Source organism: Aptenodytes patagonicus, chromosome 6 (assembly GCF_965638725.1).
Source record: "Aptenodytes patagonicus chromosome 6, bAptPat1.pri.cur, whole genome shotgun sequence".
Lineage (NCBI taxonomy): Eukaryota > Metazoa > Chordata > Aves > Sphenisciformes > Spheniscidae > Aptenodytes > Aptenodytes patagonicus.
This window is the reverse complement of record NC_134954.1, coordinates 19743582-19771529: the sequence shown is the minus strand read 5'-3', so window position 1 is coordinate 19771529 and position 27948 is coordinate 19743582. Positions and strand designations below refer to the sequence as shown.

At 37.5% G+C, this 27948-nt stretch overlaps 1 protein-coding gene across 4 annotated transcripts; it reads right to left on the bottom strand.

Annotated features, from left to right (window-relative positions):
• Positions 1-133: 133 nt before the first annotated feature.
• Positions 134-27939, bottom strand: ZBBX (zinc finger B-box domain containing). 4 transcript variants are annotated; one of them, XM_076341410.1, is made up of 20 exons: positions 27863-27939; positions 24718-24787; positions 23885-23972; positions 23172-23285; positions 21496-21589; positions 19025-19073; positions 18775-18884; positions 12555-12722; positions 11915-12089; positions 10911-11031; positions 10239-10372; positions 9906-10009; positions 9469-9575; positions 8480-8511; positions 6937-7178; positions 5934-6093; positions 5243-5398; positions 4038-4274; positions 1272-1407; positions 134-351 (listed from the first exon to the last, which is right to left on the bottom strand). In XM_076341410.1, the coding sequence occupies exons 3-20, from the start codon at positions 23950-23952 to the stop codon at positions 276-278; spliced, it is 2283 nt and encodes a 760-aa protein (XP_076197525.1). In that variant the 5' UTR covers positions 23953-23972; positions 24718-24787; positions 27863-27939; the 3' UTR covers positions 134-275. The 4 variants fall into 4 exon arrangements, with proteins under 4 accessions (XP_076197525.1, XP_076197528.1, XP_076197526.1 ...); XM_076341413.1 differs by having other exon boundaries at positions 6958-7178; XM_076341411.1 differs by lacking the exon at positions 24718-24787.
• Positions 27940-27948: the final 9 nt, after the last annotated feature.

Genomic DNA, 27948 nt, shown 5'->3' with positions numbered 1-27948 from the left:
AAATTCAATCTGCAGGCAAGGAACCTTATATTGAATAAAAATTACAGAATAAAAAATCCTAAAAAATAATAGCACAAGACCAGTTTTCTTTTATTGTTACTTCTTCATACTAATAAAAAAGCCAAAACCAAGGGATTTTTAAGAATTTTATTGACAGTTTTACAAAACAATCCTTAATAAAGAATATCTTGAGCAGTACTTAAGACACCTCGTCATCTGCTTCTTGGTTTTGTACGATACACAAAGATAGAAATTGCATGAAGTTCTTTGCGTGTTCACTGTAATGCAAGAACCTGTTGCTTATCCTCCAGAATTTCTTCCTCATCATCCATTTGGCTTTCATCCCAGCCCCTTAAAAGAAACGTACCAAGTGATTTTCAGCAGCTCAAATTCCTCAAGCTACTCTGCTTTAAGCCTTAGTGACATATGTTCACATACGTAGAGCTAAAAGGCATGAAAATAGCTTTTGCTGTATATTTTGCAAGTGTACATACATTACAAGCTACTATATTCATTTTTCCTCCTCAGTTTTTGTCACATACATTTTCACCTCTTAAACAAGTAGGAGGTAAACAACATTGTCACTACTGTGCCTTAATAGAGAAATCCCACATCCTAGAACATGTAAGCTAGGAAAGCGGGTCTCATTTATACTATCTGCACTATTTGCAAATATTGTTTAGTTTTTTACTGACCTGCAACCAACCAACCACAAAACTCTGTATTCAAATAGCATGCAGTTAACCTTACAGTGTCTGTCTCACCCTTACTAGTTATGTGATCATAACAAGAAACCAATGACAGACAGAAATTTGGGGAACTTCCTTGTTTCTAGTCATCTCCTTAGTCTCCAACCAATATAACAGATATATCATAGACTATGGTGAGTTAAACGTTATCGGCTCACCTGCTCACAACTGCTCTTTTTAAAGGTACCTTTCAATCAAAGAACCTATATGATTTGTAATAGACATACTTTATAAATCTCAGTGCTGTATATTAACAAAAGCTAATACATTTTAAAAAAATCATAATCCCAAAATTTGTAAATTGGAATCTCAACAACAAAATATATCACTTAATTCTCAATCTGAGCTGCCTGAGATTACTGGTTTAGAACACCAAGATACAAAATAGGTCATGCTGACATTTGTAATCAGCATGTAAAGTACAATCAGAAAGTCAAGATTCTTATTTCAGTTTTGGCAAGATGTTTGGTATATTGAGCATTTTACAATATCGTAAAAACATACTCAGTAAGTTTAACTTACCTGAGACTATCAACTTTGCTGTGGTCTTTTAGCTCTAGGTTTTTATGGAAATCTGTAGTATTTCCACATATATTCTCTGAGTGTCTGCTGGAGGAGGTTACATCTTCAGAAGTTAAGCTGTAACATTTTTCAGGACCTGAAATATTTTAGGTCATTTCAAGAACAAATATAAACAAAAAAATGCCGTATCTACATTATAAATTTTAAAGAATTTCACAGTATCAACAAAAACTTGCCATTAAAATCTCAAAACAACTCTAGTTGATAAAGGATGACACTACAAGCCCTCAAATAAATTATGACTTTTTATTATATGGTTCCTGTATCATTAGAAGTAATGGAGAGGGTTCGCTTCTAAGATGTTTATGCCAGTGCAATAGGAAACTTTATATATAGAGCCCACTAATACCTATGCGACCTCAAAATACAGTAGCAAATGTAGAACTTGGGTAGCTGACTAACGGTAGTACATATTTAAAACAGGGTAACAGGACATATCCCGCATCCACCAATACAAAAAAATGATCAACTGGGGTCACAGTCTATGCTTCTTATACAACACACACGCAAGTATGTTACTATTTTCCCAGCTAGCCCTAAGTCTCTGCTATGAACTTCTAAATAAATGAAAAGTATTCCAAGAAAGCGGAACAAAGAGGGAGAGAAGGAATGGGACAGTTTAGCAGTAACTTCCCTCCCTATTCTCCTCTGAGCATATTCAGCATGGATCTTCATTCTTCAAGCATTAACAAGAGCAACTCTTCCAAACACATGGGTTCTGATGAGTATGTATCAAAAACGCGAGGACAGCTGTCCTGAAATGTGATATTTGGAAGCCTCAGAGAAAAGCTGTGTGAAAAAATACAGCATAACCTAAAGTAAAAACATTCTAAAAGATAGAACACTCTGGAATCCAGACTACTTTTGTTTACTGAAGATGCATCATATCCAGGACCTGCCAATATAAAAGCACCATAGCAACTCAGAAGGAAGGGACCAGCCTAAGAGATGCAGTCCATCAAGGCTGTTTATGGCACAAAGTGCCTTAGCACTTGGCCTATCTCCTCACTGAGATGGAACAGAAGCATCCCAATAATTTTTTTCCCCTGTATTCAACAAAGAACAAAACCAGAACTCACTCATTCTGTTCAACCATAACCAACTGACCTTGCCCCCCTGCCACCTCCCCCACCCTGGAAAAACAAGGACATGGGTTTAAAAAGACAGAGGAAAGGGGGTTGAGTCAAACCCAAAATGAGAGGTAATACCCTGTCTATTGTGCCTTATTACTGGCAGTTCTTGTCAGGATAGATTTATAAAATTTCCTGTCCGTCTCTTCCCCTTCTTGCTATCCTTGCATTAAATCACATCTAGCTTCTAACAACACCTGAGGTGTTCATTATCAAATATCCAAGGAAAGAATCATAGAATCATAGAATCATTGAGGTTGGAAAAGACCTCTAAGATCATCGAGTCCAACCGTCGACCCAACACCACCATGCCCACTAAACCATGTCCCTAAGCGCCTCATCTACTCATCTTTTAAATACCTCCAGGGATGGGGACTCCACCACTTCCCTGGGCAGCCTGTTCCAACGTTTAACCACTCTTTCAGTAAAGACATTTTTCCTCACATCCAATCTAAACCTCCCCTGGCGCAACTTGAGGCCATTTCCTCTCGTCCTATTGCTAGTTACTTGGGAGAAGAGACCGACACCCACCTCGCTACAACCTCCTTTCAGGTAGTTGTAGAGAGCGATGAGGTCTCCCCTCAGCCTCCTTTTCTGCAGGCTAAACAACCCCAGTTCCCTCAGCCGCTCCTCAGAAGACTTGTGCTCCAGACCCCTCACCAGCCTCGTTGCCCTCCTCTGGACACGCTCCAGCACCTCAACGTCCTTCTTGTAGTGAGGGGCCCAAAACTGAACACAGTATTCGAGGTGCGGCCTCACCAGGGCCGAGTACAGGGGCACGATCACTTCCCTCCTCCTGCTGGCCACACTATTTCTGATACAGGCCAGGATGCCATTGGCCTTCTTGGCCGCCTGGGCACACTGCCGGCTCATGTTCAGCCGGCTGTCGACCAACACCCCCAGGTCCTTTTCCGACAGGCAGCTTTCCAGCCACTCTTCCCCAAGCCTGTAGCGCTGCATGGGGTTGTTGTGGCCGAAGTGCAGGACCCGGCACTTGGCCTTGTTGAACCTCATACAATTGGTCTGGGCCCATCGACCCAGCCTGTCCAGGTCCCTCTGCAGAGCCTTCCTACCCTCGAGCAGATCAACACTCCCGCCCAACTTGGTGTCGTCTGCAAACTTACTGAGGGTGCACTCGATCCCCTCATCCAGATCATCAATAAAGATATTGAACAAGACCGGCCCCAGTACTGAGCCCTGGGGAACACCGCTCATGACCAGCCGCCAACTGGATGTAACTCCATTCACCACAAAATATATATTCCTATTTAAAAGGAATTTATGATCTGAAATAATATGTAGCACATTCTGCAGATTTTTGCAACAAATGCAAGGGATAAAAAACTTAAAGCTGCGTTAAAAAGTTTGCTTCTACTAAATTAAGGGTAGGTTGAAGTGTGATCAAATGGAAATAAATCACTGTTCAACCACAAGAGTCTTGCATCATCAAATGGTTTAGTACATTTTTGCATCAAAATCAGTTAGATCTGAGAAGGCAAATGAAATAGCTACTTGTTTTCATTATGTTACTTGTAAGCATGAGGGAAAAAAAAAAAAAAGCAGTATTGCCACTTACCTGTATAACTTTGTAATTCCTTTTCCAGAGTAAGTAGGGCTTCTTGGTCAGCAATATATTCCCAAATATAGTCATCTTGTTTAGTTACATCAAGGGACTTGTGTTTTGATATCTCAGTATCAACTCTAAACATATGCATAGGTGAACTCTTTGGTCTTGGCTGTGTGTTTGCTGGACAATTTCCAGTCAGCTTACAGTGTAGTGTATTTGTTGACCAAGGTCTTCTAGAATCATTCCCTGAATAACAGAAAAGGTCACAACTTCTAATAATTCAAGATTTCACACATAAAGAGAATTTTATCTCAGTTCATTAATGACATTAATTGCAGTTAAAATTATGAATTGATCGAAGAGATTATTAATTTTGCCTAAGATTGTGAATTAATAAATGTTAATAAAGAGTTTACAATTACATTGGGAAGTAGCACCTCATACTTCAGGGGTATCTTTCAGAAAAACAATATTTGATTTAAACATTATGTACAATGGCACAAATTTTGGAGGGATGGGAAAGACTGAAAATGTGTGTAGAAAGCTTAAAACTTTGGTTCTGTCTTTTTTTAATTTAAGGCAACATGAATAAAATATAGACACTTTCAAATATTTTTCTGGGATTCAAAATTGACAGTTTCAATTTCCGCACATAGTGATTTTAAAATTAAAATGCCAAACTGGTTGCTTAAGATGAGAGAAATAATGTAAGCTACATTCCCTGAGACGGAGACAGTTGAAATTGAGAAAAGTAACTAAAAAGTGCAGATGCAGTTATGTGTTACTTATTTCCTTGTTTCTTATAGTTCATGTAATAAGTCTTATTTGAGTAGCATGAAGAAATCTTTTATTAGATCAAAACCGTATTGTACTAGATGCTGCAAAACACACAGTAATACATAATCTTGTTCTAGACTGTATTAAATAAATATTCAAGCTAAGAGGGGAGTAATGGGGTAAAGGCAGGAGTAGAAACTAAGCATAATAAAAAGAACTATTAGTGACAGCTGGAAAGAGATAATTTTTAACTCAAAAGCCCATTCTTATGAAAACAATGCCATGTATATAAGTCATTATACCCAAAATACAAATGCATAAATGAAGATATAAAAGTGACCTAAATTCAACAGAATCATCACAGACAGCACTTCTACTTTTTACATAAGAAAAATTAACCTGTTAAAGTAGGACCTCAAAGCTGTTGCTATCCTTACCTGGGTATGACCTCCATGCTACCATCAGGGGAGAAATTCTATTTTGAGTTTCCAAACCACTTGAAGGTCTACTCAACTGACTTTCTAAGACACCTTGAACTACAGAGTCATCAGCGTATTCACTTAAGCTCCTTTCAGTAACCCACTTTCCATCTCCTGAAATTAAAAAGTATTAGAGGAAATTATTTGCAGGTTTTGTGATAATATGCATTTACTGCTACTATATTTGCTGCATTTAATGTGTGTGATTTAAAGAAGTCACGCAACAAGTTTTCTACACATAATGTAAAAAAAAAAAAGTCATATATAACACTAATAAGCTTAAATTCAATTTATACACTTGATGGAATTAATATTCATGTTCATCAATCATTTCACATGTTGTTTCATATACACCATTAAAAGTATTTTTTTTGTGATGTATATTATGCACAAAGAAAAGCAGAAATTCCTACTGGAACCAAATTCTCAGGGGATATAAAGAAGCATATAAATCTATGCCACTATATTGATGTAATTTACCTCAAGGTAGTAAGTTTATTTTATCCTTCCACAGCACCAGTTATGTGTGTTGGCATGACTGTTACCCCGAAGTGACTTCTAAAAGTAAGCTAGATTCAAGAGAAAGATGTCTTACAGCAACAGTGATAAATATGTATATTGTTTGAGAATTTTATTCATACGCCATTACCTGGAAATGGGATACTACTGTCCATAGGGCTAGAGTCAGCACACAGTGAAGAACGTGCTTCAAGCATTACTTGTTTAGGGTTTGCACCTATAACAAAGAAACCTTCAAGTCCCCAATACCGTGTAGAAACAGATTTCTGTCTTTTGGCTACATCCTGTAACTTCAATAAAAACACAAAGATATTAGAAACAGGAAAAGAAACAGGAAACTTCATAAGTTGCCCTTGCAAGTTTATATTAATAAAATGCTTGTTTCATAAAACTTGGAATGATTCTGATAGCCTGGTGTAATAGATATTCATAAGGATGATGGTTTTGCATGATATATGCTTTAAAATCCTATAAACTTCCATTGCTAATGTTGTGAGAGTTTGAGTCTATTCTTCCACTGATTGAACGTGGACATGAAAAGCAGTTTTTCTTTGTTTTCACTTATCTTTGTGTACATCAACTACACTAATACTGTTTAACAATTACTCCAAATCTAATGTCCCAACCTCCTCCATGATTTTTTGCTTTCAATTTGATATTCAGCAAAAGAACATTTGAATAATTGAGGTTAGATAAGAGTATCTACAATCTTTGGCATTCAACCGAGAGGTGAAATGACCTTGATACTAACATAGGAAGAGCTGCCTTCTCCCCCAGCACACCTTTTTTTTTTTTTTTGTCAGAGACTAGTCTGTTCTTTCTTTCGCTTTTTTTGAACATCAAGAGAAGACTGGCAATACAATTTGGAAAGTACAGAGGCCTTCATCCCCTACAGATGAAATATGGTAGGCAGTGACAATCCTCTGATTAAAACTATACTCTTGATTGCTTTGTCGGGGGGAGGGGGTCTGGAGGAGAATGGGAAAAAGTGGTAGAATATTTCATGGTAACCATACAACTATCACTATCTCTCAACTGATTAAGCAACATGGTATGTTGCCTCATGCTAAACTGCAAAAGTAGATTAAGCAACATAGTTTATCCATTTAGCAATCAAAGATAAAATATTTTACCACTGAAGACTTTGTAATTACAGGCAAAACCAAACTCTGGCTGTTGCAGACACTGTCCAGTTCTTGTGAATCTTTATTGGTTTTCTGCAGTTGTGTGTCAAGGAGATATTTGTTGCTCATTAGTTCAGCAGGGTTAGAAACCTCAGGTAGCTTACAGGAGCTAAGTGATCTTCTCATAGTCTTTAGTTTAATACTCTCCTTTTGCACTGCATTTCTTTCAAGACTGCAGACAACGATTTTTTCTACAACAGTACAAAAAATCATGAAAATAGGAATTTTTTTTTCTGTATGGAAATGAATATGAATTATAACCTGCAAGTCTACTATATTTTCTTCATTAACTTCAATGGAGGTTTCATATTTTAAGTTATTCCTAAGCCATAAAATTACAAATAAGAACAGTTAACTTTCATCAGCTTCCTGATATCCAGAGATGCCAACATACACAGACTAGACTTACCATGTAGTAGTACCAGTTCCCATATCTAATGCATATGTTCCTGTACATCACTGTCTATGAAAACATTAGATCTTGACAATAATCTCAACACAGTTCCAATTACTTCTTCATGCTAGTGGAATTTTTTACATTTAGAATGCTATAATCTAACTAGTGCCAGCCTAAGAACTGCAACAGTAGCAATTTCATAAATTTCCTTAAAAGTAGTACAATGGTTTGAAATACATACTATCAGACTGTGAATGATTCTGCAAGCTGTTGTTCTTTGTTTATACAAGACATAGCCATTTTTTTTTTATCCTGTGCCCAAAGAAGCATATAAATCACATCTCATTGGTCAGCTTGTTTGCTTTTTCACATTTGAAGACTTAAATAAGCAGTTTCTTGAACTAAGCACAAAGGGAACAAATGCTAGGTTCTGAAGTGCTGGAGCAATTGTTTGGTACTTGCAAGAATAAGAAATTAAATACCCTTACATTCCAACTTACTTCTTAATATTAAAAAGGTGACAATATATTTTACATAGTTTTAGGACACAGAGTAAGATCTTTGGAATCCCTTAAGAGTGCCACAAAATAAAGCTGCCAAACTTTCACGGTGATTTCACTGACATGCAACAGGCACTGGAATACTTATACACAAATGATGATCTTTCATGCAGAACAGGTAATCATTTATACAGTTTCTCAACCTATCTATATAAAAGCATTTTTCTATATAAAAAGGACACGTGCCATACATTAAATCTAATACAGTACAGATAAACTGAGAGATTTGTAAGATCACTTCATCTGCTTATAATGGGTTTGTTTCCAGTATACAACTCATATTGGGGCAGTCCCTCAAATATGAGCTCACAGCTGTGAGATTACTGTCACAGCAGATGCCTATCATTTCAAAATAGCTTGCACAGCCCATCAAATTGTGATCAAGGGACCTGCATAGCTCAGGGAACGGTACATAATTTAACACTCTCTAATTATTTTTTTCGGACAACCATCGTAGTTGACTACCACATCCTATATGAGGATGATAAAACTGTATACACTTATGTATATTGTACAAATAACTTTCAAAATTTACCTTGAGAAGTTTCTTTAGAAGAAACAGGATTTCTGTCAAGAGGAAAAGGTAAAATATATTAAGTGTCAGCTGTGGAAGTTAAATGACAGGATGACTTTCTCATTATGCCTACAGTTTCTCTTGGCAAAGGTCTGGTACTGTGTCACTCTGATCTGCAACTGCTGAACCGCTTTGAAACAGAGGAAGGAGGAAAGACCAGAATAATACAATATAACAAAAACAGATCACATCTCATCATAAATAAATTTTGGGAGATCAGAAGAATTGCACATGTATCATTAATTATTAGAAGACTTAGTTTTGCCTGGAATTACAAGATTAGTCAAGTGAGAGTATCTTAATAGTACACAACACTGACCAATTACAGACTTGTCTGTATTCTAGTCCCTGCTCCTACTGAGATAAGAGCATACAAAAGAGAAATTCTACCTGTAATTCAGGATATATACATATAAAGAAATACATCTTACATGGTTTAACACTGGAGTGATCAAGCAAATAAAATAAAGAAATTTCAAAGTGATGTCTCCCTAGATACAGGCAATTAATATACCTTGGTGGCTCACTGACAAAATCGAAGACACAAACTTACTATTCACTAACTTTAATGGTAAATGTGTCGTATGTCTTTTAACTGCCAAACTGTTCTTAGACTGTCTTACAAACTAGTCATCAAATCATTAGGTCACTCAAATGAAAACTTTCAAGGACAAAAACTAGCAATCACAGACAGGATCTTGGAAGAAATGGAAAGGAAGGGAAAGCAGTAACTAAGTGTCATGATACTGGCACAGTCTATGTCTTGTGCCAAGGATGAGAAGACATGTATCTTAACCATACCTTAAAACAATTTACAATCAAAGATTCTCCTCTTTCATATGAAGTACGACTGTCTACAAATAAAAGCGCCTGTTTCTTAGGAATGTAACTAAATCAGAAGATAGGATTATTCCTTTTTGTCTTCCAAATAATCTCTGCATTTCTGATACCTTCCACACTGCTTGAGTGGTTCAGTTTTTCCTTGCTTATTCATTCCCATAGCCCCAGCTTCCATCACCAAAAAGTTAGATGATTCTTCCAAGTCCTTGCCATAAGACTAATTAAAAAACAAAACAAAAAAAAACCCATATTCAGCAATAGATTAAAATTCAAAAAAACATTAATTCAAGTGATTAAAAGCTGCAGATTTTATTTTTGTATAATTCCTATATAGTAAGGGTCCCTGGACACAATAGGAAAAAATTACAGGGAACCTTTGGAAAGATAAATTTTCCACATTTGTTTGCAAATGATAAACAATGTGCCAATATTTTTTTTCATTAGAAATTATTTAACTGTTGCTACTTAAATATTTAACAAAACAACATTTAAACAAATCACTTCAGATCACTGTGAAGATTCATGAAGTCCTTTATTACATACTTACGTCATCAAGGAACTCAATTTTCAAAGAGGACTCTGCACTTTCAGAAATAGTGTTGAGTACTTCCTCTCTAAAAACAGATGTCCAATATCTCTTCACCTCTTCAACTATGAAATATAATTAATTTGATGCATGTCATTTTTTCCTGTTCAAGATACACTTACAAAAATGCAAACTTTTTATTTATTATGAAGTACCATAAATTTCTTTCATTATTTTTACTTTCTTTAAGCAGAAACTGCTTAAGTATGTAACTGTTCAGCAATCATAGCAAAAAAAAAAATCCCAAGAAAAAGTATTTAATAGTTAGATTCAATAAACAGAAATCTATTACACCTGTTAAGTCATCAACATCATCGTCATCTTCGTCTCTTTCTCCCCCTCCTCCAGTCACAGCCTGATGTACACTCAGTGTTTGCACAGGCCTTAAATCTTTAGTGCAACTACCAGAAATTTGATCAACAGGAGTTCTGAAAAAGAAAAAGAAATCAATCTTAAAAAGTCATCATTTTTTTTTTATAGATAATGTCACAATCATTAAAAAAAAAAAAAAACCCACACCACACTACTTACTGCAGAAGTATTAACTGCTGCTGAAAAGCAGCAACTCTTCCTAATTTCATTGAGATGACCTCGCACCTCAGGGACTAACAAAACAACTCTATAATGTTTATAAAAGTACCCTGAATATCGTACTTCCTCTTCTCTATAAAACTCCTGTAGCAAGTGCCCCAAAATCAAGCAACCAAGTATCATTACCAGTCTTCAAATTCTACAATAAACTGATAGCAAAGAGAATCCCTCCAAATACTACCTCTGCAGTAATTCTGAAATATTAAGTCATCAAGTCTGGTTATAATGGTTATTTTATTAAAATAAAGCACCCTGTATACAGTCACCTTAACTCTTTATAATATACCTAATATTTAAAAAGTTTCAATGGAATTTTTGTTAATGCTATTAAGTATTTCTGACTTCTTTCTTTAGTACCAGCAACTCAAACAATACCTTCTGTATTTCTTAAGCAAGAGTTTCTCCACGTAGCTCAGGCCATCCTTCTTGAATTCAATTTGGATAGGTTTCTTCGTAAGAGTAAGGTTGGTCTGTACCTCACAAATTCCCACAGACTCTATTAGAATTATTAAAAAAAAAAAAATGTATACAGCTATTCAGATTTATAAACTTGCTATTTAACTACATTATTTTTGAATGAATGTCACATTAGTAGTCTATGCCTAGCTAAGTCTTTGCATAATTCCAAAATGGCCAGCAGTATTATATTTACACACCACAGTCAGCAGTGGGGGTAGCCAGTAAAAACTCATTTATTACAGCTTCTCACATAAAGGAAGATTACCATGCTGGGGGGTGGGGGGGAATCCATGACTCCACAGATAAAAAACCCACCATATCACAGGAAAGAAGAAAAAAAAGAAAAAGGAAATCAGTATAATATTTTTTGTACAAGAACACACAAAGAATGAACATCATCCATGGACTAGAGGAAAGAGAGTAGCTTGCACAAATCCAATCAGACAAGAGGGTTTTTTCATGTTTTTCCATGCATTCTTCAACTGATTGCATCTTTTCACTGGGACAAAGAAATATTAAGAGCCTGTGGAAGGCAAGCAGAAAATGTACTTTGATGCAACATACGAAATCCTGAGCCATGCACATTCCTGCTCTCAGTTAAAAGCTGTGACTTTATGCTTGAGCATTACAGTTGATATTAAAGTCTCATGTGAGAAACAATGCCATAGAAAAGTACAGGGACACAAGCTAAACAATCTGGCTGACGCCACAGCTCATTACAAGAATTGGGGTAAACACTAATCTGCACGTTACTAAAAAAAAAACTTCAGAGGTTGTTAATTTATAAAGGAACACAGAGAGAAAACTTAAGAAGAAACATTTACTATTCTAACAAAACCTTCACTAATCAAAAATCTGCTAACTCACCAAAATGGCTCGTAATGTTTTTTAAATGCAATTAAAACAGAAAAAAACCATACCTGATAGGACTGCACTGGCACGCAGTTGTTCTCTGTGATCACGATTACCTTTTCTCCATTGAAGCACAGCTTCCTGAAAAGACTTTGCAGATTCCTCCTCATTAAACATACCATTTAGTAATAATCCTTTGTCCTGATTTTCAAGGCCTGTACAGGTTGATCCTGAGCACAGTTCCTAAATCGGTGCCGCAACATAATTAACACAGCACTTCTGATGATAATCCTCTCCTCAGTTACATACAATAGCAACATTTTTAGTACCAGCTATGGAAACGCAGCACCCTGTTTTCTGCGCTTAGTCTAGCTACCCTGATAAGATCACTCAATTTTTATGTGGTCTTGCTCACAACTAAATTGCAATGTTCTATCAAGAGCAAAATAAAAAAAAAACAAAAAAGTTTGTATAAGCACACAAAAACATTTAACTTAAATGCTTTTAGTAGGCAGAAAGCAGTAGGCATGGATAGCCCACATCCTATGTATAGGATGGATGTTATATTGACAGACATGAGCAGGGGTCAACAGGCTGTGCAAGTCTGATAGCCTGATCCCTCACTTAGCACACTGCGGAAAAACCTAAGGCCACTCTACCTAAGGTATCCTAAACAAAAAGAATTTCTTTTCCCGAACTGTACACTACCTCAGCACTGCCTACGGACGCTAGGAGAGATGAAAACTTGTCTGATGCGACCTGATGCTTGCTCTTTACTTTCTTCTGCTCATGATTAATTTTCATTTCATTCAGATTTACTTCCTTGATGAAGTGATCAACGACTTCAAATTTTCCAACATGCATATCAGCTTCTGTCTGTTAATGAAACATTATGAAACCATTAATTTATTATAGACATACTCAAACATTCCACCAAACAGCGTATTAAAAGCAGGTAGGTAACCACATATTGAAGAGTGACGGTGACATAAGCACATAATAATTTCAATAATCAATAGTGTGCAAATGTGTGAGCAAAAATTCAATAATCTGAATATTCCATTAGGTACTACACAGGACAGACTGAGGCATTTTATGCAGCACATATTTAAACAAATTTATGAGCTATGTACTTTATTAATGAAGTTCTGCTTACTGAAGCTTTTCAGTAGACAGAAGCACATCTGTAGAAGTCAACAAGAGGAAAATGTTCATTTAAGGAACTAACTGGAATACCCGTTCACACACAAAAAGTAGTCCAGGGAAGTCCAAACTATAAAGAACTAGGTGAGTTTGACTGAAAATAGCTACAGAAGAAGAGTAACAGTTTTACTCACACTGGGACTTTACTGATTTGCAACCTGCATTAGAACAAAGAAAATCACTGCAGAAATATAACATGAAGGTTTTGATTGTCAACTCTTGAATGATTATCAAGCAAAAACAAAAAATATTTTATATTCATCCTTTCCCTATGTCCCCTCCCTACGCACAGAGACCAGAAGGAAAGATCCTTTGTCTGTAAAATCCTCAAGTAAGGAACACATTCTTACCACGAAAACACAAGAGCAGTAAAGGTACAGGCAGCAAGTGTAATCAGAAAGAGTCAAATATGTCAAGCAGCCATTGCAAAACTAGGATGTACTCACATCTTGTCCTTTCCACCTACTCTACACTATAATCGACCCAGCGACTTTGCAGTTGCTGGTTGCACACTAAATGGTACTTATGACATGCCAGTGAGTATGCATGGAGACTAACCACTTCAAACAGGCGTTACTTTTTTCCTTTTGCAGTCTCCCTCTGATTCTTATACTGCAATGCAGGATGAATAAGGTTCAGAGTCTACTGTATGAACATGCATGTTTCGTCTTTTTCCTCAAACCTAACAGTCCATAATCATCCATAATTGATAGCAATTCTTTCTTCCCCAACATCACCAACACGTTGCTAACAGACATGGAGATCACAAAAGCATATACTTAAAGAGGGAAATTTCTCTATGTAATTGCCCTTCTCCTTGGCTCATTCTGTTTCCTATGGCACATGCATTCAAAGTACATAGCTAAAGATTGTGTTGATTTCTTTTTCACCACATGAACAACATAATCTTAACATTACAGTAGAATTCACTAGAAGTCACATTCCTTTGAAGGAGATAATTTTAGTGATGTAACTTCATACATCTGCTCTCTTTGAGCAAGCATAGTTGCATTACGTATGGTTCCTTCTGGTACTCTGGCACACAGTATGTAATAGCAGATCAATACTTGAAAGGCTCACCCTGCTGTGTTATTTGGATAAACAACATCAACATCTTCATTGAGATGTCGCTCAATTGCTTCAAAATACTTAAGCAAGAATTGCAAAACTGGTTTTAGAGAATACTTGCAAAGCTTATTTGTTTTGGCCTCACGTTAAACTTCCCAGCAGCTGAACTCAGATGCTAATTTTCTCCTACTTCGATGCCTAACCAACATAGGCATCTCTCTCTTGCACCCTTTTGTTAGGTACCTTTATTAATAGAGGAAGTTTCTAATTTGTTTCAGAGTAGGACTAGAGAGAATAAGGAAGACGACAAGTAAAAGGGGAGGGGTTGAGAATCAAGACAACTTGAGGTGGAATTCTCCTGATGCAAATAGAGCGATCACAGCACTCCATGATTCTCAGTTTAAATCCTTGTATTCTTCCAGTGAACTGCTGTATGGCCTTTAATCCCCACAATAAATTCCAACATCTCAATCCAGTTTGTTTACCACCAAAAATGAGATAAATGGCTTATCCCTTTTTAAAAAAAAATAAAAAAAAGTATCTAAAAGAGAATGCATTACAAATGTCAAGATTTATCAGTTATCTTACTGTCGTTACCACCCGGTTTTCAGTTCTAGGTTTAAAAGATCTGTTACAATCTATTAAGAAAAAAAAGTTCCTAAACAGTCTGCATTTAGATGTGTGTGGTGAAATATTTTTATATTCATGCAAAACAGCTCATGGAAAAACTTTTATATCGACTGCATAACTCAGGATAACACATCATCCCAAAAAGATGATTTATTGCTGGCTTTTCGTTACTCACAGGATGGTGTATCCTTCTGTAACTGCCTTAAATTCTCACCTGAAGTTTCTCCATCAAATGATGTAGTCTTTCTACTAACATACTATAAGCAAGGATCATTTCGACAAAGATTTATTTATCAGACCAATAGCTTTGACAATTTACTGCAGTACTAAAAGGATTATATTTCCGGGAAGAAAGAATGAGATAATCAAATAAATTTTAGCGGGATAACAGAATGACATACCCAGTGACATCATCGAAAAGTAAAATTCACCTTCAGGAAAACCTCATATGGTAGAACTGAAATAGTTAAATCAACTTACACTTAATCAAGACCCTATCTTCATTTTCTATATTTATGTTAGCTTGCAGTTTCACGATAAAGTAACTTTGATTCTTTGTAATTATAACAATGACATATGAATCCAAACATTTTTTTCATAAAAAGTTCCTGACATGGCTTCTCTCTGATTCATTAAGTTCAGCTATAAAACAGCTATCATTAACGTAGAAATGAAAGAAAATGAAAACAAGCATAATAATATGTATTTGAAAAGGTATTAAAAAAAAAGCAACTCATGGCATTTATCAAAATCAAATTTGGAATAACCTTGGGAGAACAAAAACAGTGGTTTTGTCCAAAAGATAAAATCCGAAATGCGTGTACAATTTGGTCCAAAAAAAGAGTTGTTACAACCCATTTATGAAATGCAATCAAATAGAACGCATGAGAAACTTCAGTTTGTTACAATTAAGTGTTATACAATAATTCTAGGAGGAATCTTTATTACCCTAATTATAAAATTAGAAAATTTTTATTGTTTCATAACAGATATGCGACATAAAGTTACATGTCAGAAACTGAGTATTACTGAGCTGAATAATAAAACTACACACAACCTAAGTCTCCACTGTACTGTATAACATTTCACTTTCATCACAGTTTATTCCTTTGCGAACAGAATCCAAGTATGAAAGAATCAGGAATGCTGAAAGTGGCATCTGACAGAACAGACATAATCATAAGTAGGAATTCAGAGTTCCAAGCTTACTTGTAACTATATTTAAATTACAAGTAACATAGACTGTTAATATACTCATAAGGGTATATAATTGTCTTTGATGAATGAACAAACACCTTTGGCCATTTTTAGTACTTACAATTTTTTTTTCCTAAAATGCCTGACATCCAACAATTTAGAAAAGTCTCAAACAATATACCAATAACAATATTTCAAAGAGCCTGCATAAAAATCTCCTGACCCAGCACTTTGTTACATATTTCCAAACATGTAACACTGCCATTGGTTCAATTTAACTCAGTTTTCCATGAGGCAGACATAACTATAAAATCCATCAAGGCACAAGAAAAGACAGCATGATTTTTTTTGTCAATATGTATTGCAATAAAACAGCTATGCTATTTGCTTCTAGGAAAACTTTTTTTCAACTGAAAAACTTTCTACCGAATAAGAAAGTCACACGCAATGCAAGTAATCCCTTTGTAACCTAAGCGGCGTTAACACAATGCCTCGTTATCCACCGGCGTCGTCCTAACCTGACAAGCACTGTTCATGACCTACGAGACTCTCTGGGATCAGGAATTAAGTGCTCCGAAGCATGGCTCCACCTACATTGAAGGGGGCGGAGGTTAAGAAAGAAGCAAATAGTAGGTCGATTCATCACACAAGTAACGGTTTCTAGCCCACCCGTTACTTCAAACGTTTGAGCAGAACATTTAAGAGGTGAAAGGGCAGCTGTGTCGACAGAAACACACGGAGAAGCAGCAGCCGCCGGCGAGCGCGGCAGGGGCAGGGGCAGGGGCAGGGGCAGGGGCAGGGGCAGGGGCAGGGGCAGGGGCAGGGGCAGGGGCAGGGGGGCCGTGGCGGGGCCGGCGCCTCACCTGCGCCGAGAGCGTCCCGTGGGGGCGCGGCGCCGCCTGGCGGTGCGCCCCGGCCAAGCAGCAGCAGCCGGCGCAGCAGCGCTCCCCGCAGGCCTGGCACACCGGCGGAGAGGCGGGGCGGCTCAGGCCGCGCCGCGGGGCTCCGGCCGGGGAACGCCCGCCCGCCACCTCCTGCACACGCACCCCGAGGAGAGACGGCGAACGCTGCCGGAGCTGTTCTCCCACGCGAGCCACGACGCAGAGCTCTTAACGCCTTCGTTACAGCAGCCTCGGCAAAACTAGGTACTGGCTCGGATAAAAATACGCGTTTCCAGCGCAGATGGGATTGCACATTAAAAGCTCGCAGGAAACACGCACCCTTTGCGCTGTTGGGGATGTTTGGCTTTACTACGCAGACAGGGTATTAATTCTTAGGTGAGCACTAATGAAATGAAGGGGAAAATAAAATTTAAAAAAACCAAAAAATGGAAGGAAGCAAAATCCTGGTGGCCTTGATGCCAGGTAATCTTAACAGAAATTTAAAATCCACAGGTATTTTTTTCTAAGGAAAACCATTAAAAAGACACACACAAATGAAATACCTGTTCCTTTTGAGTGTTAGCAGCTCCAACTGCTTTAATTTGCCATAGAAGCAATACAAATACATCATGGCATATATTGGGGGGGGGGGGGGGGGGGGAATCTTTCAAAGAGAGGTGCTACTTTTTTAGAATTAAAATGTTAGTTTCTTATTCAACAACAGAACTACTCTATTTGCACAAGTTACTTCAAAAATTGCATAGTATGGGGCTACATCGCATTTTGGAGGCTAGGTTTCCTATTTATACTTGCTAAAAGGCAAAATCTCTTTATTAAATATAAATCACCTCATACTTGATAATACTAATTTCCACTCTAACATAGCTAGCGAGTACCAGCTCAGAAAGCAGTCAGAATTAAGAACGTGCCCTGGTGCTTATCAAAGTATTTAAAATTACAAAATATTCACAGAGCACTCAGTTTTGCCCTATTTGCCTAAAACCATACATCTTATTTTCACCATATGGCAGTGGTCTATAGTTAACAGATCAGGCTTCTTCAGTCACATTCACATGCTGGGCAAATTAATAAAAATACAGCTTAAAGAAACTCCCTGTTAAAGAACGGGTAACAGTTCTGATAACAGAATAATTTAATGTGTTTCCTTGCCATTCAGGGAGATCAGCATATAAAACCTCCCTTTACCTTAAGCACACTAAGTAGCTATCACAGCAAGAAATCCTATAATTAAGTGGATATCACCAATATATTTTGGGAAATAGGTGAAAAAAACCCTATTACTTTAATTTCGATTCCAGCAAGATAAGATATTTAAATAATGTAGGATCAAATTAATCTCAAATATGTAAGTAATTTTTTTCCTGTTTTTAAGTTGCTGCACATCTAATAGTCAATATGGCACCTCAAGCTGACCATCTCAGAGAAGTCTTATTTTTCCCAGCAGAACAAACTGCAAAAATAAGGTATTAAAAATCTTCAATTCACCAGAAAAACTAAGGCTAAAAGTTCAAATGAGCTCCTTGACTTTCTCATTTCAAAGTAGCAATACTGCCATCAGAATGATTCCTTTTTACGGAAGGAGCGGAGGCAGCTAGTGTGACAACGTCGTCCATAGACTACCATAATACATTGTACAGAAAAGCTTACATACAGAAAGCTAACATTAGATTTATTTAGACCTGCACCTGTGTTTTAGGCATGCACATATGTATTTCCACACATAGGTCTCTTCATGAAGGAGCCTGGAAGTGAATTCCAGGTCAGACAGCTTGCCTGTGCAAACCACACACAGCTTACAGCCTGGACAAACCCAAGGTAATGCATTTTACAACATATTATACCATATATGTCTAGATACTGCCACAAAGCCACTATATATCCACATTATATTCTGTTGCTATAGAGTAATTGTTAAACCATTTACGTACCAGCAGCGCACTCTTAATTTCACATCGTCCACATGCTATCCCCTCCACTTCAGATTTTTCAAGAGCTACAGCATTTGCCATTTCATGCTTAAATGGTTCTTTCACTGGCTCTGGGAAAAAAAAACAAACAAACCCAAATCCAGTACTCCAGTCTCTGATTTCTTTATTGCTTAATTGCAGCAACCTCCAATAACCAGATACTCTACCAGAAGTTTGTGAGTTTTTATTTAGTTAACAAAGATGTCTTTACCTTGAATCTGTTCTTTGAGTATTTGCAACTTCACTTTTCCTGAAGAAACCTATATAAAAGAATATTTACATATATATATATATATAAACACTAAGGTACTGGAGTATGAATATTAAAAAGACACCTAAGGTGCTAATGAAAATTAATAAAAGCATAACTTTTATAGAATTAAAATGTTACTGTTACTAGGAAAATAGCTAAACATGTATTTAAAGAGAAAACTCCATGTATTGTTCATGACAGCCATTAAGTCTGTGACCAATTTCCCTCCCCATTCATGAAATGGCATTGTCCTTGTTTGCTTAGCCAGGTCCGTAGCAAGTGTCTTCCACAAGCATAGACCTGCAGAACTTTCATAACCATAGTGACTTAAGCTCAAACGTCAACCAGTGAAGTCTGCTGCACATATAGTCTGCACATACATCTACCTATAGTTTGTTGCTGGGAGCGGGGGGGGGCAGGTGTTTGTTTTCCTGCTTCTCCTTATTACCCTTCCATGATCTAGCACCTCAGTAACTGATCATTTTCAATGTTTCTGCTCCTCAGTTTTTCCCTACAAACAGTCCACACTGCACTCTCACTTCCCCCCCCCCCCCTTACGCATCTGCAGGCATTTTAATTTTGCCCTTTTGAAAATTCTGCCCCATGCATCTTCTCCTTAGCCATAAGAGCTGAAATCTGAAGTCTTTGAAGTAGTAATACCTCTGAGTTACTTGTCTCACAGAAGGCGAAAGAGAAAGAGGTGGGTTAAAGAAAACCTTTTCATTCTGATCCTTTCTTCTACTCACGGGCAAGTAGGCAATTTTATTGAAATTGAGTGTGTTGGCTGAGATGACCTTCACACCAAACTGCCGCTGCTTCAAAAGACTTCAAATAGCAACTGCGACGGCTTAGTCTGAAGTTGTCATTGTCTGTTTTTCTCTTCAGACTTATATAAGCTTTATTTCAGCCAGTTTCAAATGGTCTCTCTTAATTAACAGCTCTCATTTCAACATAGCATATGTAGCATGGCTTCCAGAAAAAAAAATCATAAGAGAAAACTCTCCTTTTATGTCCCACTCAGTCCAATTTGCATGCCTCTCCAGACACATCAGTGTCTGCTAAAGGGAAGAGGAAGTATCTCTAAGTTGAGTTAGTTTGGATTTGGGGATCCCCTACAGATTTTTCATACTAATTCATGGAACAAGTAAAGAACATAAGCTTTGTTACCACAATTGGTATTTTAACTGCACTCATGAACATTATTTGATGATGGATATACCTAATGCCGGCTTCTGTGACATATAAAGCCTCAAGGACAAGAGCCTAAGCTATTAAAATGATGAATTTATTTCACCAGAGAATGAAATATTAAGACTAGGTTATTAAAGTTGGAAGTGGTAACATTCCCTACAAGGTCCAGTCTTCAGCTACTTACAAATTTGACCAGCTTTTACCATTCCCATACGTCTGCCTTATCTTTAATATTTTTTGAGAGTTGGAGCAAAATTGCCCCAGTCATTTCCAAAAGGAAATAAAGGGAAAATATCCCATTGTGTATATATTAAAAAGAAAACAAATTTTTCAATGACTTAGCAGGAAAGTTCTACCTCCCTCCTTTTAGGTCTGAGCAAGGACATCATAGAATAAGAGTCAATTGATAAACCTAATCCACATTTTAAAACACTCAGAAGCATTCAGTCTCAGTCCAAGAAAATGGACTGAGTCCAGTCCTTGTCCAAGAGAATGCTTCGAAGATCTGTTTAACCCACACTTGACCAACTAGCATCAGTTCTCAGAGGATGAACGTAGGACTTTTCTAGCTACTGTGGACTAAGCGGCAAGTTGGGTTCTCAGTCTCCTACTGTACTTACTGAAAGAAATCCAGAAGCATCATAAGAAAGATTATAGGACATGCAGAAGTCGGGGGGGGGGGGGGGGGGGGGGGGGGGGGAGAGAATGAACCACAGAGTCATATGGGAGTTCTACTGTGAATGCAAATGCCATTACACGGTGACCGAGTTAAAGAAAAAACTTTTAACTGTAGTGTTTTTTTAATGTAGTGTGCCTTTTTCATAGCTTTTGTCTATGAAGATAGAGAATTTGTACTCAAAACTTCACGTGAAGCCTCGTATTTCAGATTCAGGAAGGACGTTAGGCAAGGTCTAATTAATTTGAAAGACAGGCTCCCAATGACTTCCATCACTACCAAATTAGACTCTTACAATATTAAATCTGTAGAAGCAATGATATTTTACTATTTATTGCAATTAAAAAAACCAACAGATCACCAAACAGAACTTGATGTTCCTCCAGCTCAAAGGGAAACATAAGCTTGGCGTGGAAAAATAAACAATCAGAAATTTTACTCAGAAGGTGCTTAACCTTTTATTTTTACAGTATTTAAAATTCCCATGTTGTGTAGCGTAAATGTTCTAAATCTTGTTTTGTTTTAAATAGCTTTACCTGCAAATATACTGATAGCTTACTACCTTATTATTGTTTTCTTTGCTTTGTGACAAAACTCGGGCTTGGATGGTCATTGGTCCTGCCTGTCCAGATTTCCAGTGATAAGCACTTGATTTCCTATGAACCAAGAGCAAGAAAGAACTTAGAAATTATGTCTTCTGTAAGCAAAAGAAGCATAAAGGTTTTCCTTCAGGTTTTTAAATAAGAACAGAGCATCACAAAAAAATAAAGTACTTGTCTACAGGATCATCAATTCCCCAAAACACAAACACCTCCCTTCCATTGAAACCTGCTTCACATCTATTTTAATAGTAGTAAAAACATCAAAAGTATAAGAAAGTACTTATTTTTAGACCACCAAATTAGTCTAAGTTTGTAAACGTAAGAAAATCCCATCAATTCTCTAAGGTTGGTTTTAGAAGAATAAAAATGTAACAGAAGTACACTTAGATAAGTCTTCATTGTTCCAATTTACTCGAGGGCATTCATCCAGCACAGCTAAAATGTAGCATCTTTTAATAAGCCAGGAACAGATACCTACAATTAAGACTTCAGTGAGTATCAGTTTAAATATTGACTACTATGACAAACGTGGTAGATAGTGGGGAAGAATTTAAGACTAAGAGAGATTAAACAGTGGTTTTCGTCTTTAGCACACTGCATAATACACTATTGCATAGTGTTTAGCAAGTATTCACGACTGATCTACTTTGTTTTACAGAAAACCAAACATAGTGCAAAACAAACTAAAGCATAGAAAACAAGGGGTAAGGAAAACGTGTAGGAGGGAAGAGGGATGATCTTCCCACCAGTAGTGCAAATGCCAATGATTCCCGTCATTTGAACTCACCATAACAACACTATCAGGGTTTGCAGGTACACGGCCATGAGAACAATACAAGAACAACTGCATGAGCACAATAGGGGGAAAAAAGTGCCATGCACTATCTGGAAAACACTGCCTCAACAGCTCAACCAAAAGCTTACAGAGCTGCAAACAGCAGGCCCTTAGCATTACCAAGACTTAAAGCACTACGGTATCCAAGGCACTTGTATCTCCAGTGACAAAATATGTTCAGGCAGAAGTACAAAGAAATGGAAGCAGATGTTACAAAGATTGGCTAACATTCAGAGTGAGCCAGTAACAGAGATGAGATTTAAACTTCCACCCTAGCACTTGCTTCATTACATCATGCTTACTTTCCAAGCCATGCTTCCATCACACAGAAAGTGTCTTTCTGAGAAGCTACATAGATGCATGCAGAACAGGATCAAAGCAATATTAAGAACAGCATCCTCTTCAGAAACATCAGAAATAAGACTGAAATAGTGCAAGAGAAACTACTTTCTGTTTCCTGCTTTAAAACAAAGGTGACAAATCTAATTGGACAGGGGAAAAAGGCAGAAGAAGGAATAAATGCGCAAAAGGGATCTCTGCTTCTGAAGGAATATCCCTGCCAGAAAGGATTTGTTTGTTTACCTCTTAAAAAAAAAAAAAAATAATCAAAATTTCACATGGGAGTATAAAATAAGAAAGTCATAGGGTAGCAAGTTTATCATTGGGAAGAAAGACTGGGGAGAGGAGACTGAACACTATTGTGAATTCCAAACTTTGCAAGAGATCCCATCTGGGGCGGGAGGAAGGTGTGGAAGGAGCATCTCATTGGATTCCTTTTTCTGAAACAGAAATTTAACCTACTTTCTCTCTTCTTTTTCTCTGCTCATGTTTGACTGTAGTTGCCGTAATTTCTTCTCCATCTCTTTGTTTTCGGTTTCTAACTGCATTTTCTCCAACTGCAATTCTCTGACAGTTCTGGAGAAGTTAAAGTAGTAAAATATTCATTAGAAATTACATGAAAGACAGCAAAGTACCTGAAAAAGTTTAAAGCAGCAAGAAAAAAAAGTTGAAAAATTTGTCATTAAAGGCATGTCACCCTTCTATCTCCCAGCAAGACTGAAAACAGTTCTGGAAAATTTAGGGCAGGTCAGGTGCAAACTCCTTGGACCCAAGAATATCGCATTACAGAGGAGTATGCTGACAGTGATATGGCTACTCCAATATAAGCTGTAGAGTAGCCAACATAAAACTGATACAATTGTGTCTGTATTTGGAAAAGTTTGTTGCTTAATTATATTAAAATAAACTATCCCAGTGAATCCTTTAGTATTGTTTGTTTACAAAGTATGTATGTTAGATATACAGTTGTAAGACCTGGACCTTACTCAGAAAATAGGTTAAAGCCTAAGAAAAGAAAGGCTTAAGGATAAAAGTGTAGGGAAAACACTAGAAAAGAAACACATCGTGATTCTTCTTGCTCTTACACAAATAAGCTCTTCTACTTAGTGTTGCATTAAAACTTATTAAAAATGATGAAAAAACTTCTCTATCACAATCAGATAAAATGCACTTACTTTGCTTTTAATCTCACTGAGGTTCCAGTTTTTGAGCCTGGGAGTATTACAAAACCATTGACGTTCATGATTCCCAGTATAATCTCTTCTAAAAAGAGAATTTCAATGATCTACAGTTAGCAACCTGTTGAAATGGGAATTTAATTGAAATTAAAACAGTAAAATCTTGCTACAAATCCAAAAATATTACTGTATAGAAGGAGAGAAATGGAGCACAGAACTTGTTTATGTGAAGTGCCAATAAAATCCTAGAGCAACTCTAAATTAAATTTAACTGAAAGAAAAACTTTTTATTACATTTATGATACCAGGGAAAAGATTTACTTGTCTGTTTCATTTGGGCAATTCCCTAAAGTTCAATGGAAGCAGTTTAATATTAAATAAAACACAGCTTTCTTGAACCAGACCAAAAGAAAGCACAGAGAAGGAGAAAATTGTATCAATGGCTATGAAGTCAAACCATCTCAACTGATTTGGAAAGACAAATGTCTTCTGTCCTATACAAATTGATACAAAAGAATGCAGTAACTCGCAGTTATTCCCTACTCTCAACACTTCAAGACAGTGGTATTTTAAAGGCAATTTTTTTTCCCCAGATTGTAAAATACTCTTCCAACAAGCAAGTTCATACAGCACTGAGGCCAAACTGAAGCTTAACATCCATAGCCTCCCTGTGCAAGAATGTTTGCAGTATAACTAGTACAGACTAAGCAGGCTGCTGGAAGAGACATGCCAACACTTGATTTCAAGCACAGTGCCAAATCTGAACATTAACTTGTGCTGCTGGGATGCATATGGAAAAGGAAAAAAAACTTGATAGTCCAGAGACTTACAGCTGACAGGACGTTTGGAAACTGTTCTTCAACTGTTGGCTATCAGATTCCAGCTGAAAGCAGGACCTAACTGAAATGATGTGGAGAAGCTTAGTATTTGAAATACATCAATTGTATAACTGAGCTCAAGAGCAAAAGCTCAGCTGCCTGTTCGCACATAAACCTGAAAATGACCATTAATACAGTTAAAACGTGTCCAAATAATGTCTCTGTCCATGAGGAAAAAAGTGTGTCAATGGCACGTTAAAAACAGTTAAAATATCTGGTGCCACAGAACCTAAAAGCAATGACATTTTAGTGCTGACAGAAATGTCAGATGTGCGCACAAAACATATTTCTTAGTGTGCCGGAAAAAACAAGCACTCCGTTCCTTCTCATCATTTCAAAACAATTATTCTTTTACTACATTCTAAGATAAAACAAGATTCTATTAACTTTGAATAGAAGAAGGTTCTTCTATTGGCAAATGTGTGCTAGCACTACGAGTGCATCTAGACAGGCAGGGATAACACGCTGGTTTTGATGTAGCCCAAAGACTACCTAACGGTAAAAATGAAGGTAAATGACTGAAGCCAGCTTACCAATCTCAAGGAGGGAAAGTAGTTAACTCATATAAATGATTTTTTTTCTTCTTTTTTAAATGAACTTTAACATATTCCACTGGAAGCAAAGATTTAAAGAGGTAACTTAAAAGTTGCGATAGTATCACAGATAAAACCATCTACAAAGTTTCGGGAATACAGTAATACTGGGTGGAAAAGAAAAAGCATCATGTTATAGATAACAGGGGATATAGATAGACAGATGGTGATCAAAAACCTGAATTGTTCTGAGAAAATACATGAATTCATTTAATAGCTATTAGAGCATAATTCTGTTTTTTATAAGAACAGCTGTTAAACGCTGAGATGGTAGCATTCAAAGTTAAATATACACCATTTGGGAAAATATGCACCCTTAGCTTGTAAGACATCTTTAAGTACCCATGAGATGCACTTTCAGGACTGCCAGGGAAGTCCACCAAAGGCAAGTATTAATCTGGGAAACCCAAACTCCTCAAAAACAAACTCTGTACTTGGAAACAGACTAGTAATTTAAATGCAGACTAGAGCTCCCTTTTTCTCTGTGCTTTTTCTTTACCTGTGCATCCTTTTCTCTTTCTAATATGTAAGACATTTCCAGTGAGGCAGAGAGTAAAGCAACTCATCAACATAAATAAATCAAGCATTAAATACCCACATCCTTTCTGCCTGCTCTTGTACACACACTAGTACTCAAATGTCATCATTCTAGCAGATTCCTCTCTGCTGCTATTGGATATACAGTGCAACTGAACAAAACAAAAAATGGTGTTTCTGCTAAATGAAATTTAAGTCAATTTGATTTTTAAGTCTGCGTAGCTAAATGAACAGAAATTCCATATATATCCTATATCTCAGCTTAGCTCAAATTTCTTCCTAATCAATTTAAAAATAGCTTTATAACTTAAAGACAGCTGAAGATAGGTGCAGTTTATTTCAAACTACAAGAGTTTAACTAGAGGAGACTAAATTCCAGCAGCTTTCTCACATCAACAAACCCATAAAATCCAAAAGGATACTACCGTATATGTAATAGCTCACATCCAATTATCATAACCACGAACACGGATTTCATGCTAGACTGAGTCCTATCCACTTACCAATAATTCAAACCAAACTATTTCCTTTGAAGAAGAATTTTTAGTGTAACAAAGAATTTGTCTAGCATTGCTTTCCACCCGTTTGCTGTTAACTATACCAACTGAGACTTCTGGTCCTTCCAAACAATGTCCTTTAACATTTCACTAATTGGTTAAAAAAAAAAAAAAGGGAAAAAAAGTAACATAAAAAAAAACCCACACAAACTTTGATTGCCTTGTAAATCTGTTCCTAACAGCTAGTCTAAATCCAGCAGTCAGGTATGCTAATGTAATCTCAGTCTCTCGGGATAAACTCATATTCTCCATGCCCCAATAGCTGTGATATCAACCATTTCAAACTTCACTTTCTATTTTTAAACAAATTATCCATTTCTATGTTTAATGTCACACAACACACATAAAGTAAGATCATGAAAACTAGATTTAAACAGCTAAATGATACTTTCCCCAAATTATTTTCCCATACTTAGCAATTTTGTCACATTGGAAAGATGTATTGTCTCAATGACTGACAAGTCAACACCTATTTCTACCAGTTGTGCATCTTCACTGTTTAACCAAAAACTATGATTTCAACTATATTTTAAGTAACTTCAAACACGAAAGACACTAGCAGAATGGTCTGTCTCTCCCTGCAGACTACTCAAAAAAAAAAAAAAAATCACATTACCAAGTATGTTTCATGAGATAAATGCCTTATCATCCACATTATATAGCTACAGCAATTGCCCCGTGAACTCGGGCAGGAGCATTGCCCAGAAATAAGCAGAGCAAATGTAGAAGCAGGTGGGTCCAAGAACAGGTGAATAAATGGAGCCAAGTCAGTACTTGCCCTTAATACTTCTATCAAACTCTAGTCTCTGCTAAGCAAGGCTTACAGATTTCAATCAGTCCAGACGACAGCTCTAGGAAAACACAGAATGCACAAGGGCAGGCAAAAAAAGGTATAAAAAAACCCTGCTGTCAAAGCAGTGGGCTTTTTTTTTGTTTTGTTACTGATGGCTCTGTTTTTCAAGAGGACTGATGAACGGTAGGAAGGACAGGGAAGAAGGAAACCGCCTAGAACTGTAACCTAAAACCAGAAAGCCGTAAGGGGGGTAGTGGAGGGGGAATAAAGAGCAAAGTGTAGAGGACAAATACAAATTCAAACTGTAAGGGTACGTAGGGAGGACATTCCCAGGCAGAATTTGGGGGCGCTTGCACCTGTCCCCAAATACTCTCTCAGCCCTTTGACAGCGGCCTCGTGGCGGGCGGCAACTCCCGCGGAGGGACGCGCTTGCTCGGGCGGGAGCCTTCGCCCCTGAGGGGAACCCCCCACGGCGGGGCCGCCCCTCGGGCGCCGAGGGGCTCGCCGAGCCGCGGCCGCGCCACCCCCGCCCCGACACAGGCTTGGGCCTCCACCCCCGGCTCCCGCTGGACCCAACGTCCCCCCGGCCACGGCCGCGGGCTCGGTCTCCGGCTCACCCCCGCGGGGGATCGGTCCCGTGCGGTCCCGGTCCCGCTTCCCCTCAGCGCTGCCGCCGCTATCCGCCCCGCGCGCATCGCCACCG